At 44.6% G+C, this 17,023-nt stretch overlaps 1 protein-coding gene across 2 annotated transcripts in view; it reads right to left on the reverse strand.

The window, feature by feature from the left end:
• Positions 1–281: 281 nt before the first annotated feature.
• nectin3a (nectin cell adhesion molecule 3a) overlaps positions 282–17,023 on the reverse strand; it is a 44,006-nt gene continuing 27,264 nt past the window's right edge. Inside the window, exons 3-6 of one of the 2 annotated variants that reach the window (XM_080460496.1) lie at positions 7,621–7,920; positions 5,975–6,092; positions 3,430–3,581; positions 282–1,301 (exon numbers count right to left, since the gene is read on the reverse strand). In XM_080460496.1, coding sequence (XP_080316622.1) covers positions 658–1,301; positions 3,430–3,581; positions 5,975–6,092; positions 7,621–7,920 — 1,214 coding nt within the window. In that variant the 3' untranslated portion in view covers positions 282–657. The remainder of the gene's footprint in view (positions 1,302–3,429; positions 3,582–5,974; positions 6,093–7,620; positions 7,921–17,023) is intronic. The other variant, XM_080460497.1, reaches the window with a different exon arrangement.

Raw genomic sequence — 17,023 nt, forward strand, 5'->3', positions numbered from 1 at the left:
GGTGAAACTTGAAGTTAAAAGTAACTGGTTTACCATTCCACAACTGGTTTATATGAGATACTACAAGTTTACAGTAATGTTGGGCAGTGTTTTAACGTGATACTTCAATCTATTCGCTTGTCTTTCCCTTGGTACAAAGCCTGCGCTTCTCCCTTTTAGCCATGTGACTTTCCCTTTCACATAAGAAGGCATGCAGTATAGTTTGCTTTAAATACTGGCTGCAGTTGTGAAAAAGGTTTCACCTGTATGAAAATGCTTGAAGCAATCAAGAGGCCGTTTTTCTAAATGCCACAGAAGTAGTGAGGTTTTATGGGAGCGGCACGCAGACAGTCGGGGATATAAATACTTGACTAACGAGGGTGTAAAGGCCCCACCTCTGACCTGGCGGGACGACAGGTGCAAACACAAACAAGCAGGAAGAAAACCTCGTTCACATCAGTTGAACATCATTGTATGCAGACGCCTCTTACAGATAATCCGTAGCGCCTCCTACAGTCCTCGCAGGCGTTCTTAAGGTCGAGTGGTTACAATCAAGGCAGAGCAGTACTGTTCACAGAGCTCATCGTGAAACTGAGTTTATTTCTTTGAACCGAAATGACTCAACCTCTAACGATACTTAAATCTTGTTAAATTATTCTCAGTCTCTCAATCGTCCTCTCAAACATACCACTCCCTGCGCGAGATCACAGATCCGTCCATGTGGGCTACGTAGTCGCTGTCCACGCCATTGTCATAGCAGTCCTCCGGGAGGTAGGGGGAGCCGTTGGTCACTATGGTGCTGTGCACGGGGGGCCCACAGGGGTGCACGTTTTGGTTGTTGTAGTGATCGGGGTAGTTGAGGCCCCTGTGGGCGTCGCCCCGGTCAGCCCAGTCGTCTCTGTCTTTGCGCTCTGGGGTGTAGTCGGGGTAAATGATGTCTCCGCCCAGTTTGGGCTTCAGCTCCTGGCTGCCTTTGCTCGTCTTGTCTCCGTAGACCTCCTGCAGCTCGTGCGGCTGCAGCACATCCAGCTGCGACTCCTTCTGCATGTCGGAGGGTCCCAGGTACTGCTTGGTGTAGTAGTCCCCCCTGAAGGTTCTGCGCTGGCGCATGAAGCAGGCGCCGCCCAGGATTAGCAGGAGGATGAGGAAGAGAACGCCGCCCACCGCCCCTCCGATGATCGTACCCAAGCTGCTGTCGGGCAAGGAGGCCAGCGTAGGGGAGGTGAAGAGGGCTCTCTGCTGGTCTACAGCAGTGCCGGGTCCAGAGGTGTCATGGAGGGGAGGTGCAGCAGTGCTGGGGGCAGCCGTGGTGGGGGGAGGATCTGCAGAGCCAGCATGTGATGAAAAGATTTAAACCGAAGCAGAAAGACAGATGGAGTGAGGTGTCGTAAAACTAAAGCGGCATAAGACTACACTTTATGTTCTGTAACAACTGACAGAGCAAGTGTGAGTGGTTTCTACATTCATTTATAACAGCCTGATGGAGACACGTCTCTCCTCAGAGGAAAGAAATGCTGAAGCTGTTCTGCAGAGCAAAAAGTGGGTAAACGAGAGGGCAAGTGCTAAATGTCAATGTGTGTGTGAGCGTGACGGAGGGATCGGAGGACATGCACTCATGAGCATCTGAGTGAGAGAGATTAGCTCCTTGCTTGTCTTTCTAAAGCCCGCTGTGGGGAAGTCATGTGAGAAGATGAAACGCTGTGTGATCGATGTCAGGTTCCTGCATCTGACTCGTCCTCCGGGGTGGCCGCCGTTTGTGATTGCAGCCAGAGATGCAGGACAGGCGTGGAGCTCAAGGTCAGGATAAGTGCCTCCATGTTGACCTCAAGCCTCCGAGACAGAGCGGCCTGATACCAGTCCAACCGCACATCAAAGCCCGACTACAAAGCATTATGACGTGCGCTAATAAGAGACCTGCATTACCAGGAGGGGTTTAGGTACTAGTTATCAAAATCCAAATCCCCGTAGAGCTATAATGATTTCCACGATTTAGTAAGTGAGTAAGAATCTAATTACCTACAATTACACACAGTGTGCGCGCCTGAAGGATCTGGAGAAAAGCAAAACCATAAGACAGGATAAAGGAGGCAGATCAAGGTTGGCGAATAGATATTCTGGCAATGGCCATCAATCCCACCTTGCAGCGAAAAATTTTAACCTCATGGAGCTTGTGAGCGTCTGCAAGCATGTAGCTGATCATCTGAGTGACGAACAGCCAAAAACCACAAGGCTGCAGAGGCAACTGGGAATGTGAAACAGCTCCACCGAGCAGCCACGGAGGGGGGGAGGGGCTAAAACTGAGCTCAACCTGGCCATCTCCATAGGAGAGGGGTGGGGGCCAGAGGCCGCATGCCCGAGCCTTAATACTTGACAGGAGAAGCAGCATAATTGCTCAGTGCTGGTCCGTCCTGGACAGGATGTCAGCTGTGCTCTGGTTTGGAGGAGGCGTCCAAACCAGGCCTGTACACAGATGGAGCCTGACAGACTTTTTCTGGGGTTTCTCCAGCACCTTCAGCTAAGTGTGTGTGTGTGTGTGTGTGTGTGTGTGTGTGTGTGTGTGTGTGTGTGTGTGTGTGTGTGTGTGTGTGTGTGTGTGTGTGTGTGTGTGTGTGTGTGTGTGTGTGTGTGTGTGTGTGTGTGTGTGTGTGTGTGTGTGTGTGTGTGTGTTGGAGGAGTGTGAGCCCAAAAGCAGCAGTTACTTTGTTTGGAGAGGGATTACACAGAGCAGAGGAGAAATGAAAATAAAAAGAGATGCAGAGTTCTCAGGATCCACGCCCTGACTTCGCAATTATGAACTCATGCAGCAAACCACAGACAGACAGAGGAAGCAGACGGAAGCATTTTAGTGCGCTGCGTGTTTTACAACAAGGATCTACAGTAATGAATCAGCAACTGCATTTAATAAATACAACTTCAGGGAAGACCAGTTTGATGATTCAGAGAAGTCTCCTCTCTGGGCATTTTATAGTGTTAAAATAAATCCGATCACATTCTGTGCAGCACAGCAGGAGGAGAAAGACACAGTGTTGAATCACAGTTCATGGAGTACAAACAGACGTCTGTGTACTGAAAATCTGTGAACACAATAATCACCCCCCGCTGTGAAAACTGACCTTAAACCAAACACAGAGCAAGGCTCCATGGGCGCGTACTGCTCAGCCAGCAGGGGAGAATACTCCACCCTTATCTGAGGCATCGAGTGTTGCTCAAACCTCAACGGTGGAAACGTTTGGTACTGATACTCTCTATCTGCACTCCATGCTCCGCTGTTGCCAGGAATGTGTGAAAGTGGAACTGACTCGAGACATTTCGATTTACGTGGAGGAAACGTTGATCAATGGCTGAGTCGTGATGATGTAAATAGGCTTTCATTCTGCTCAGTGTGACACTCTGTAAAAGCCTGATCAACTCTGCAAACACTGTAAAAACTGTAGAAATAGTTGAAAGTACCTTGTACCCAGAGTTTGACATCCTGACTGCGCAGGCCGATGTCGTTCATCACTTCACAGCGATAGATTGCCGAGTCATTACGTCCCAACGGCCGCGTGAAAAAGAGGCTGTTGTTGGAGATCTCCACACCTTCGGGTACGGCTCCATCCAACCTGGGACGACATTTAACACGAGAGATGCAACACGTCAAACACAAAGTCCTGGTTGATATCGAATGTGGCCATACAGTGAAGAAGTGGTCAGAGCTTGAGCCTCACAGCAAGTGGACACCTGGTTTGAGTCCAGTTGGGGGACTTTCTGTGTGGAATTTGCAAGAAAAGTGTGTGTGTCCGTGTGTGCGTGCCACTCTGAATTTGATGAAGCGGCATGAAAGATGAATGGATAGATAAATGATAGTGTGCTCAGCTTCTTTCACTTATCTTGTTTAGATCCTCGTCCTACAGGTTTGATCCAAGCAGAGCTACAGCTCTGAATGTCTGTCTTGCACAGATTCATTTGAGTAACTGAGTCTTCACTAATGTGACAAACAAAACCTCATATATTTTTGTAAACGCTTCCATTTTCTACTCACAGCAGTCATTGTTGTGGAGAAAGCAGGTTTTCAGATCATGAGTGAAGTCAACAGCACTCAAAGTGTATTTCCTGCCACATTTTCAGGTGTTGTGTATGTGACATAATATCGACAAAAGCAGAGCAATTACATCAGCAATTTATCATTCTGAAAACTGAAACAAGAAAAAGTTTTGTTTTAAATCATATTTTATAGAAGTGAGTTTCCACTTATAGTAGAAAAGGCTTTCTATAATAGACCTGTCACCTACACAAACATTAAGTTGGATTCATGATTCAGCGCACCTTGGTGTGAGCAGATCGGACAGTTGAGACTCTTTGCTGCACTTGTAGCCAAGTTGTTTTTTAACAGAAAATATGAGTGAAATTCAAAATACTGCTGCTGCATGTGGCCAAATATTGGCAAATCTCCGTCTGAAGACTTGAAATGACATCACTGCTCTGCTGTTTGCCTGTTGCAGCTATTATATGACCACATGACTGTGATAATTTGAAAGGACTGCTCCTCCGTCAGTGGAAAAGACAAGCTTTCTGCACGAACTCAGACTTCAAATGTCCAGGCAAGTAAAAACGAAAAGAAAGAGAGGAAAGGGGAAGGAGAGAGAGCGTGGACGTCCAGACTTTACTGGAGCTGTCAGCTCAAATGAGACCATATTTCTTGTTTTCAAAGCAAGATGATGACAAAGAGCTGCCAATAAGCCAGTGTTGCTCCGGTGCATGAACTGTTTGGAATCTTTTATTTATAGCAGGGAGTCTTCCCGATGGACGCAGCAGCGCGTTTGACAGCTCCGGTGTCCGGGCTCGAAAGTTATGCTGGAGATAATTTATAGACAGAAGTGCCTCCACTGTGCTGCTTCATTTCAATTTGTTTAAACCCAATTTAGATCCATGCAAGTGAAACAAGCAGCAGGTGATTTGTCAGGAAGTATTTGCCAACAATAGTTCCTGAACAAACACATTCCTCATTAAGCCACATAAAAGTGTCATCATTATTCCTTTAGAGAACTTTTTAAACATTTTTCATCAGGTGTTGTAGGAACCTACAAAATGTGAATACCATTAGTATATTAGTAAGATTTCACTGGATTCAATCATGAACTTTTAACATGTCCTGGCAAAGACCTGATGGTGTACTTCACACCTGGCTTTCATTATGTGCAGTTTGTGCTACTTCATTTCACATCCACTTTAGGCAGACTACTCTTATCTCTCTCTCTCTCTCTCTCTCTCTCTCTCTCTCTCTCTCTCTCTCCTCTCTCTCTCTCTCTCTCTCTCTCTCTCTCTCCTCTCTCTCTCTCCACCCTCTCTCTCTCCTCTCTCTCTCTCTCTCTCCTCTCTCTCCTCTCTCTCTCTATCCTCTCTCTCTCTCTCTCTCCTCTCCTCTCTCTCTCTCTCTCTCTCTCTCTCTCTCTCTCTCTCTCTCTCTCTCTCTCCTCTCTCTCTCTCTCTCTCTCTCTCTCTCTCTCTCTCTCTCTCTCTCTCTCTCCTCTCCTCTCTCTCCTCTCTCTCTCCTCCTCTCCTCCTCTGCCACATGTATCGGCATGAATGCAAATTTTAACACTTCACTGCAGTCCGCCACAAATGAAAACTGAATAGGTTTAAAGCACTTTGAGTGCCAATATTTCTATGTCCACCAGGAGCCAAAAGTCTGGGTAACTTTCAACAAAAAGTGGAAATAAATGCTGTACAACAAATATGCAGGAGGCTGTACAGACAATGTTTAATCATTTACAATAAAGAGAAATAGGATAACTTGTGCACGCACAGGGAAAAAATGCAAACTCCACAAAGAAAGGCTCTCAGGTGGAATTGAACAAGGGAAGTTCTCGCTCTGCGGTGACGGTGCGAATCACCACACCAGTGGGCAGATCCAAGAGATTCACAACCATACAAATGACAATCTGTGTTTTTATCAAGACAGTCTTGAAATATCTTTGGTCACAACAATGAAAGGTGGACGTGTTGAGGTACTGACCTGATCCAGGAAAAGTGACGCGCAGGTGGGTTGGCTTTGGCACCGCAGGTGAATCTCACATTTGTTTGACCCACGTACCAGTTTTTGTCATTCCCAATTATTGATACCACTGGGGCAACTGCAAAACAAAACACAAGAGCTGGATGACTTTTAATAATAGTTTGGCTTCTTTTTAGTTTACATCTTTATTTTTTTTTACAGTTTGAAGGTGACATAGGATTTATTTTTATAATCTGTGTTTGTGCTCTCCATCATCTGATGACAAAAGAGCTTTCTCAGAAGAAACAAAGAGAGTATTATTAGCACGGTAGCCAGTGATGACAAAACCAAGCCTGGACAGTAATAGGGTACCGGATCTGTTGGTGAACACTCGCCGACAGGACAAACAAATGACCCAGGGTTGGTGGAAAGTTAGAAAATGACAGACTCACTCAGATGGTGGATGAACTGCAGCTAATAATAAACTGGACCGCCTCACCATGACAAAGAAGAAAAAAAAAAACTGAAAGCAGGCAAGACGACGCCTAAATGAAGCCCAATACATGCCACTGCAATAAAACATGGCAAACACGGACTTAGATATCCAATTTTTCATTTTGATTTCTCTGGAGGACAAATGAGGAACTCATTACAGCACGCAGGAAGACGCCTCGGCTCACCGTGTCCAATGACCCTTTTCACACAGTTCACGCTGAAATTGTGCTTCTTTTGCACTTAAATTCCCTCACCTCTGCATTTGACATGATTTATTGAACCGGAGAGCTTCTTTCTTCCTGTGTTAAGCTCAGTGTTTCTGTGTCTCCATCCGCTGCCCCCAGCAGCCTCCTGCTACTTGTGTTGCTGCTCAGGCCTGATCAATATTTCATGAAATACCTTCATTAGCCTGCACTCGCACAGTCCGAACACAGAGGAACATACTGTGCGCCAAGGAAGTATGCATCAATGATTACAACATTAGATGCTTAAATTGCTCCTTTATGGTGGAGGAAGAACAAGGCAGGGAGCTGATTGTTCATAAATCATGCCAGCAAAGCAGATTCATTTTGATAAGATACACTTTACCTTTTAGACCTGCACAATTAGAGCTAGAATCGTTACCTGGTGTTCTATCATTGCCTTGATTGTTCAACTTATTCTTGGAAAATCTTTTCACCTCTATTTTTGACACATAAAACTGATGAAAAAAACCTCTAACTTCTATTTCCGCATATAGCCACAGCAAAATGTAATTGCAGATACTTTTCTGAGAGTTTCATCTCCCCAGGTTTCAAAGCGTGCTAAACAGAAGTGACTGACAACAAGGTCGCAGAACGACACCGCAAATCTCTGTAGAAACTGTTGGTTTGATGTGGTTTTCTGTTCTCTGTATGGTTTTATTTGAGGGATTTGTTGACGTTTTCATGTCAACAAACCATAAACTGTTATCATCTTCGAGGAGTTTAATATCAACATGTCATGAATATGTGAAGATTTATAGCAGCACGTCAGTGTATATCTGAATGACTTCATGGTATAAAAGTACGAGTACAACTCCGACACTGTTTTTGAATCACAGTAAATATGGATCGTATTGCTGCTGTCAAAACGCTGTCATCTACAGCCTAAACATAAGAGAGGTAAGGAGGTGTCATTACTGAGCTACTTACACTGAACATTCAGCGTGTAAGGTATGCGGAACTCGGTTGCCAGGGCGGCATGGCGCACCACGCAGGTGAGGGTCTTTCCCTGGGCGTCGCTCTGCGGCTTCCACATGTAGCGCACTTGCACGGTGGTGGTGCCGTTGGGCTCCTCCTGACTTTGCATCTCAGTTCGTCCGTACAGCTCCGTCTCCCAGAAGACCTCTGCAGCGGGGCGGCCGCGCTCCGCGATGCAAGTGGCGACCAGCGACTCGTTGCCACCGTCCAGCAGCGCGGTGGGGCCCGCCGACACGTACACCTTGGGATCCACTGCGAGGAGGACAAGGAGAAAGAATGGAGAAAAGGATTACAAAATGAACATTGATCTTTTTGTGCATCTATATAAATAAATAATGCCCAGTGGCCTCACTATACTTAACTGCTAAAGCATTGACTTTTTCCATTTCACCTATATGCATTAAAAATAGATGAACCGAGCTATTCCGTCATATTTCAGTGGAGACATTTTTATTGTTGTGTGTCAAACACACACATGCACATACACACTAAAACATAATGTGTGTAACCCAGCTGAAGCTGAAGCATCTATTGGTCCTGCCATAGAGTTCCAGGAAACCACATCAGCATCTGCACAGGACTTTGGGGAAAACACTCAATATTCAGAGTCTGAGGCTGTAGACACGGCTCTGCTGCGCTTGTATGTGACTTGCTTGTGCTGGAGGTTGAAGAATGACGTTACCTTACACTCACTAGCAGAGATAAAGTTACACCAGCTTCCTGAGAGTAACTGGAAGTTTAGAGGTAACAAGGATTTTCTCAACGGAGAAGCACAACAGATCCATGACACAAGGACGTGACCAGAATAATTGCTATTTCTCACCTGTTACACAAAGAAGGGGAGCATTTTATCTTAAGCTGCTGTAGCTCAACAAAAACACTGTCACGAACAGGTCCCAATGACACTTTGGGAAAGTTGTAAAGACAAAAGGGGAAAAAGGACAGCCTGGAAACAGAAAGGAGAGTCTCCTGAGGGAGGGGCTGAACACAATGGAGGGGCAGTGAAGTAAACTGGATACTCAGGTTATACAAGATTACAATTCCATGTACCCCTGCTAGAAATCCCTTCAGCTTATTTCTTCTTCTTTGTGCAGCACCTCCTCCATCTCTGCCTCTTTTAGAAGAGAACCAGCAGCTGTTCCACCTAATTCAACGGTGACAGGTTTAAAGGGAAACACACTTGCACGAGCCACAAGACAAGACAATCGTCTTCAAGACATCTGCTGCTCTCCTTCTCGCCTTTCCAACGGGAAGTATAACAACAAAACCAAATAATGACCGGCACCCTCCGTCTTCCAAGAATAACCCTGAAGTCTTGGGTACCCCGCTCAGGGGCGTGGACGCAGTCCTCAGTCATCCGCCTCACATTCTTTAACAGTAGCTGCTTTATGTTCAGAGTCGAGCTGCTGAAACATCAAAATAACTCAATCAGACAGACGTGTTAATTTGGACTCGCTGTCAAAAAGGGAGGAGAACGCTTCGGATGAGTGGGAACACTTTAGGGGAAACGGTAACGATTTCCCTTCAGCAAACTGGCTGCATTGGCCCTTTCTTTCCCACATATACACAGACCTTAAGCACCCTAAACACTGATGTCACAGTGGAAACCTCTATAAAGCAGGAATTTTACTGGATCGTCAATGGCCATGCATCATGTCTGGACTTTTTTACCGTAATATTTACAATCAATGAACCACTAACAGGCATTTTTAATATTTAAAGAAGTTAGTTTGCTCAAACACGCTATCGTACTTACATCAGCAGCTACATTTATTTAGAAGCTGCATGCACAAAATAATATGAAGGAAACGGAAGAATTAAATTAGAATTGAAGGAGAAGTGAAACAAGAGTCACATGACAAGAAACAGGAGTCCTGAAAAACCCACTGTGTGAGCGAGAGAGCGAGAGAGAGAGAGAGAGAGAGAGAGAGAGAGAGAGAGAGAGAGAGAGAGAGATGGTAACTCGGGAGGAATAGACTAAAACACTTAGATGGTTGAGGACTTCACAACTTGGAAGTTGACACAAAAGAAAATTTAATACTAATATAGTTTATGTATTAATGCTAACAATGATGTACTTGCAACCTAATTTGAACTGACCAATGATTATTTGCACCAGCATTCATTTCTTTGTTCTTAAATATTAGAATGCGTTCCTCAAACACTCTAGACCAGTAATTCCCAACCATGTTTCTTTGTCACCCAGATTGGCTCTCAGAGGTTGTGGACTCTGTCCAATCACTATGTTCGCAAAACTTTACAGTAAAGCCAAAGTATCTTATTTTGGTTTTCTTAAACATTTGCAAATCTAATTTTGAGTAAACAAACCATCCACCTCAGTTTGCTGGTTGAGTACCAGAGCTGTAGATATTATACATTATTACTCAAAAGATGGTAAATGTATATTCTAGTCTATTCTACTACCACAACATAAGAATTTCCCCAAACTGTTGCCCTGAGGTACGTACAATCCTGCTGTAGCTATCCCCCGTTTTTCTCTATTAAAAAATCAGCTGTTGTTCATGAGATGTTTCCCTAACCCGTCCGTTATATTTTCCTCCTCTGGCTCCTTCCTGTATTTCTGACTGCTGAGCACTTTGGCTTGTATAACTGCAGTTCCTGCTCCACTGTTCCTCAGACGCGCTGGGTTTTCTCTGAGTGGTAGAAAAGAAAAAACAAATAGTTTGTGTCTTATGATGCAGATTACTTACAAGACAAGGTTTGTACCACAAGTGTGACTGTTGAAATTGACTTAGTGTCCACGGCACCTGTTAATCATCATGCTTGTCGTGGCTTTCACCCATTATTCATACATTTCAAAGGCTCAATCGTTAATTGAAACAATGTGGAACACTTTTTCATAAACCTCAAAGTATAAACATGAACCAGCAATAAGAGTCTTGAGTTGAGTGAAGAAAAGAAAGATACAACAGACAACAGATAGCCAATATTTGCATAGACACAATGATAATTCAATTTGACTTATCTTTTAATGTTGAATGTTCTGTTGGGCTTCGCCCACCTTGTTACACTGTGGCAGTGTGCTTCATTTAAAAACACTTGTGAAACAGTCAACTAAAACTGAGGCATTGAGGAAGAAGCCGATTTTCATTGGCGCCTTCGAAATGTGAACCTGCTGACTTTGATTCTTGTAATTGGGATGTACTCTCACTCTCTAAGAAAAATGCCCTGTGGGACCACCTAATTCCCACATGACGTATCAACTTGTTGAGAACATATATTTTCACCATAATCACACCCTAATTACATCTAAATTGTAAAGTAGGTCTAAGCATGTTTGTATGAGCTGAAGAAAAAAGACACGCTGCTGTGAGAGGACAGCAAGGTGTAATAGAACTCTGTGAGGTCGCAGACACTGTGGCTGTCAAAGCAGCACCTAATGTACTGTTCATTAGACATTAGAGTCTCCTTTATTCCCAGAAGGCAGAGCAGAAGCTGCTGCCTACAGTGAATCTCCTCCCCTCATTTAGAGCTTGAAACATACGCTGACCGCAGAGGAACTTCAGTGCTTGTGCTCCTTTGATAAGACAGGGCACTCTGTCCATACACTGACTCAGGGATAAAATCCTCAGCATACCTGCATGAATTACTGCAATCATAATGAAAACAAACAAACAACAACAACAAAAGCTAATAAATGAAGACCTTTGAAGTGTGTTGAGTTATCAGTATTTTTTTGTTGGTGGTCAGGCAAACATTTCAAATGTGTATCAAACAAACTGCAGCTGAATGAGCACATGCCCAGAGAGGAAGTGGAAATGGTTATTTTAGACTTTTTTTGAATTTTTTGGGGCAATAAACACACACATTGTATTCCAATGCCTTCAAAGTTTGATATGCACAAACAACATTTCTTTTCAATTAAATTGTGGTTGTTATTTAGAAACTTAAATCTAAAAGAAGAAACACTAAACAAGACCCTTAAATCTGGGTTGGTTAAAACAGACTAAATTCCAACGGACCATTTCTGAATGACAATGTAGGACCACAATATTTTTTACAATGTGTTTCTGTTTATATGTGACCAAGCATGTTATCTCTCATCTTAATCTGCACATGCTTCAACAATCGAGTGAATGTCAAAGCTTGTTTATCTCACCCAGTTAACAGAAGAGATAAGCCATGTGACATTGATACGGCGCAGGCCACAAGGTCACCTCACTCCGACCATGCTCCTGTTGTTACGACTAATACAGACTCCTCTTGCTATAAACCAGCTCATCATGTAGCTAAAACACTCTCACAGACAACTAACATAAAATCTATCAACAGAGACCAGCAAGATACCTGATTTCACTTTGAGAATTCTAAGGACAGCACTGTGAGCAATGGTGTGTACTAAAAGTTAACATGAAACAACACATGAGATGAATTGTAAGGTAAGTGCTCAGATCAGAACAACATAAAACAAGAAAAAACATTGTGCTTTGAAGCAAAGGAACAACGTTTTTCTTCAGTCACATCTTAATTGCTAATACTGAAAGAACATAGTGCTTTGAGACAAATAACAGCAACATAAACCTGCTTCTTAATGGGAAGGCTGGGGATGTTTTCACGTCTCGGCTGGCAATGGAAGGACACTCACTCATCACAACGTTGCACCAAAGCTTGGAAAGGCTTGCGGCCCCTGCATACTCCCTTTTTGAAGCCATAAGAACAAGAAGAAAATTCGGCAGTGACGTCAGCCAGCTGCTGAAAACAATGTTTTTTCGGCAGGACTGTTCATACTACGATAAGAAGCTGTCAAACTCGCAGGCCACGCCCCCTCACAGCAGCAACACGTCTATGAAGCGGTGTTTTACCTTTTCAACTTCACAGCTTAATTCTCGCCTCCAGTGCTTTCAGAAATACATTTCTCTGAACTGTTTCAGTAATAAAAGCGACTTTTTGTCTGAGCGCGATGTTGGTCCGGTTTTAACTGCAGGAGCTGACAAGCTTTGAGTGATGCGTTCAGGTGCATCATGTAAGTCCACCCTCTGACATGTGAAAGAGCTGAGGCGCTCATACAGTAGCGAGGTTACAAGCAAAATCTGATTAAAATAAGACTGATAAGTTATTAGAGAGCTGGAACATGCATGCGCAGCACACGGCAGTGTAGAAGTTTCGGCAGTATGGCACCTAAATAGTTTGGCCAGGACGGTTGGCACAGCTGAACCAAATTTCTTCAGCCAGAGGGAGCTGGCCAAAGGAAATTACGTCATTTTGTTCGGCAGGACCCCGCACTGCCAAACTTTCTTTTTGTTCTTATGCAGTATGAATTGGCCTTGGCTTCTGTGAATTTCTCTTTGAGTGTGCTAGCACAGGATAGCTCCACAAGCTGACATTCTTCGTTGCAAGGCAACGTGACGCTTTCAATGCTGATTCCAAACGGGTGGTGCACCCAGTCGATCTCAGTCTCTTTCTCGGGGAAGTAGTCATTGAATCGCTCAAAAAGTTTATTGAGATGTGTCGTGATTGTTTTCATAATTGTCTTTTTTCCCGCTGTGTCCAATTGCTGTACCTCGTAGCAAGCATTGGGATACATGTCCAGTCGTTTGTTTGAAACATAGCTTATCCACAGGGAGATCTTTTTTTTGAAAGCACTAATCTTATCTTGTTTAGGTATGTTGTGCTCCCTTCCTTGCACAGACACATTTGACGTGTTCAAATGTTCAAAAATATCAGCATGGTATGCAACTTGTGTGAGCCACACTTTGTTATTAAACACGTCAGCAAGAGGCGAGTTGTTCTGGGCAAGAAATGCATCAATTTCAGCTCGTAGTTCATAAAAACGGGACAATACCTTCCCCTGGAAAGCCAACGTACTTCAGCATGATACAGCACTTATACAGCATAGATTTTGAAAACATCGGCTGTTCTTTGCACTCCGCTTGATGTAGTTTACCACTTGAAATACAGCTTTTAACGTCTCGTGAAGTACAGGCTCTGTTCTTTGATGCCAAGGACTCCCGATGCATGAAACAATGGTTCCAGGTTGCACTGGGAGCCTTCTCCAGTATTCTCTTAACAATTCCGGAGTTTTTCCCTGTCAAAGAGGCTGCTCGATCAGTTGTGACACCATGTCCCACCTTAAGCCCACCGAGCTCAGGTACAGGTCCACGGAACGAAAAATGTCCTCAGCAGTTGTAGGTGTAGGTTGATTTCTTGTGCATAGAAACTGCTCTTGAAAGTACCCGTCCCACACATCTCACGTAAACAATCAAAACTGCCTTGCTTGATATGCCTGTGGATTCGCCCATTTGTATGGCAAAATGACTGCTGAAGTCGAGCTGTGGTCTGTCGTTTGATATCATTAGATGTCATTAGACAGGGGTATAACTGTTAGTTTGTCTGCAGCAAATTGATTCCATCACCTCATTTGCCATGTCCATTTCTACAGGTAAAATTAGGCCCTGAGCAATATTATGGGGTTTCTTCAACTTTGCAACATGAAGTGCCACCAAGTAGGATGCACTGAGTGCACTATCTTGTTTCGTGCACGTAGAAGTAAGATACTGTTGTGATGTCCTCAGGTGTTGAAGCCATCTTCGAAAATAATCAGCAGGTTTTTCTTTCAGAGAATGGTGCTTTGTTTCCAAATGCCACTTCATTTAGCATTTTGCTTCATGCTTTCATTTGCCAGCACCTCGCTGAGGCTTTTGGACGCCTTTGTCCTCAATGTAAGAAAATCCAAACTTAATGTACTCAAGAGTGGTACTTGCATTTCGCCATGCTGCTTAGTGACCCAAAAAAAGATATTCTGCAGCAAAGGCTAGTGTTTCCTCTGCCGATATTTACTGCCAACTACTGTTGAGGAGTCCCCCGTTGGATTAAATGTTTTTCTTTTATATTTTTGGGGTCAAGGGTAAAGCCCCTCGACCCATGGAAATCAAAATCTCAACCCACCAGTTGAGAACCACTGCTTTAGTACATCAAAATTCCCTCTGAGATGGACAACCTCCACTTTAAGATGCTACTATTGATATGTGGAAAGTTCTAAATGGACAAGGTGAAATCTTCGAAACTCTGGCAATGTTACAACTCTCACCGGTCTGCCCTCCAGTGTGAGGTATGATTTCACAAATAGAGACAGAAAAATAAAAGAAGAAACACTGCCTACTTCAAATAAACAGCTTCAAACTGCAGTCCAAGGACCATCTGAAATGTTTTCATCCAGCCTGGTAAAATACAACAGAAAGTCCTGAGTATTTCTGTATCACACCCTGCAATTAACTTGCTGTTGCATGCAATTAGGCTGCATCACACTGCTTCAGTATGAACTCGCTGCTTTCATTTTACATGTCTGCTGCAAGAACACAGTCAGTGTGCTAAAACGAAAGTCAAGTATGTAACTACGATTCTATGAATCCCGGATGACCCCAGTGGCTCCATACAAAAGCCTATATAGTCACATGACACTGGGAGTTCAGTCCTTTAAACTTCTCTCAAGCACACAACAATTCTGAGGGACTGGACGCTCTGGCGATCATCCGAGATTTATAGAACCGTAGTTACCTACGTAACTTTCATTATATTTCATCCTGTCAGACCGCTAGAGGCGGTGCTTTAAGAACTGGATTACGTATAACAATAAAGTCCCGAGGAATCACCGACTCAAGAAAACACCCACCTCATGACCCAGAAAGGGTGCTGTCTCACAACCCCCTTCAGTGGGTAGGGTACTGCCATATTCACTTGGTAAAACCTCCGAAACATTGTCTGCGACATCTACGGGGCTGCCTCACAGACTACGTTCAGAGGGACATACTGGACGCAGATCCAGGATGTTGACAAGTTTCATGTCGAATGACTGCGTGCCCCAGCAGGCAGTGTGAGCTATACGCATGCCTAATAATCTACACAAACCAATCTGTAAGGCGTTGTGTAGTGAATGCCAGACCCCGCCACGGCCCAGCATAGCACACAAACAAGTGATCGGACTGTCGCATACTCACCGTGGCTGATGTGTACACCTCTAGCGCATGGACAGGACACGGGATCAGCAGAGGCCACGTACTAAACTGAGTCAACTGGAGCAGTTGAGTATTGCGCGTAGAGAAAAAGACAAAAGATCAGTCCACAAGGTCCCTCCAGAGCCATCTGCTGCCCACCTAAGACAGGACCTATGGACGGACAGGGCTTGCAGTTCACTTGGACATCTACCTGAGGCCATGGCAAAAGAAATGCTGTCTTAAGGTTCCCACAGACAGCGCAATTCTTGGTCGTCTGAGACGATAGATCTGATTGTGGGCTGGATTTGGTCAGGCTAAGTGAATTGTTGTAAGACGGCCGAGGGACCAGTCGGAAGCCCGCGGCCACTATCAGATTGTGTCTGATTTTTAAGGAGTCATAGAGGCAGCTGGTGCTGTGAACTGTAGCTGCACGGTGAAGGCTGTATCTCACAGCAGCAGCTGTGATTATGTCCACTGCTGCTGCTACCTGTAGCCTTCACAAAACAAACTGTTTTGTTTTACATTGAGTGTGAATTATTGGAAAATGAAAGACCACAACAGTAGATGCTCACGCAAAATGCTAGTAGATACTAAAAGATGCTAACAAGACTAACACGCTCCAGTTGTAACATTACCCTCCAGGTTGTTCTCTCTCTATGAGCCACATCCGTGTCCATATTCTCCTCCTCTTCTTTTTTGGGGATTTTTGGGATTTCTTGCCAAACACATCAATGCAACAACGGTGAGGCTCCATTCACGTGTATTTTTACATATACATACACCCCTCCGCCCCACTCGAGTCAGCGTGTGTTTGTACAGTGTGAGGACATGATTATTTAAATTCTTCTCGTGCAGTGTGAGAGGCTGTGACGACTCAAGATTGTTAAAATCTTGCTTCAGAAGCTCGTGTAGGAACTGCAGTATGGAGGAGACAGGACAGTGTGGTGTCCAAGCCATGACCACAACACCAGTGGTCAAACAGTTTCCACCTGTTTGCATACAGCCTTTGTGTAGACGGTGCACGGGTGCTTGTAAATGCTATGTCTCCATCTGAGGGATTACTCCCGGGCCTCGCAGCAGCTACACCCACAGCTGGAGGCGCTCAGGATCAGGGTACGAAATCCTCCCCCCGAACTGGTCGACTTCTGCTCTGGCAAAGTTCTGCCAAACCTGGACTAATAGTGCTGGGTGAATGGTAACTGAAAGTCTGCAGGCACATTCTGCGGTCCTGGGATGTGTATGGCTCTCAGACTGGCCAGACGCAGTGCTAGCCAAGTAAGGACCCGAGCAGCCAGCCTCATTCAGCTCACGGACCTGGTTCCCCCGTGGTGGTTGAAGTGAAAAACCACACTGGTGTTGCTGGACCTCAATAAAACATGTCTTCCCTGTAGATGTGGAATGAA

Source organism: Lipophrys pholis (assembly GCF_963383615.2).
Source record: "Lipophrys pholis genome assembly, chromosome: 3".
Lineage (NCBI taxonomy): Eukaryota > Metazoa > Chordata > Actinopteri > Blenniiformes > Blenniidae > Lipophrys > Lipophrys pholis.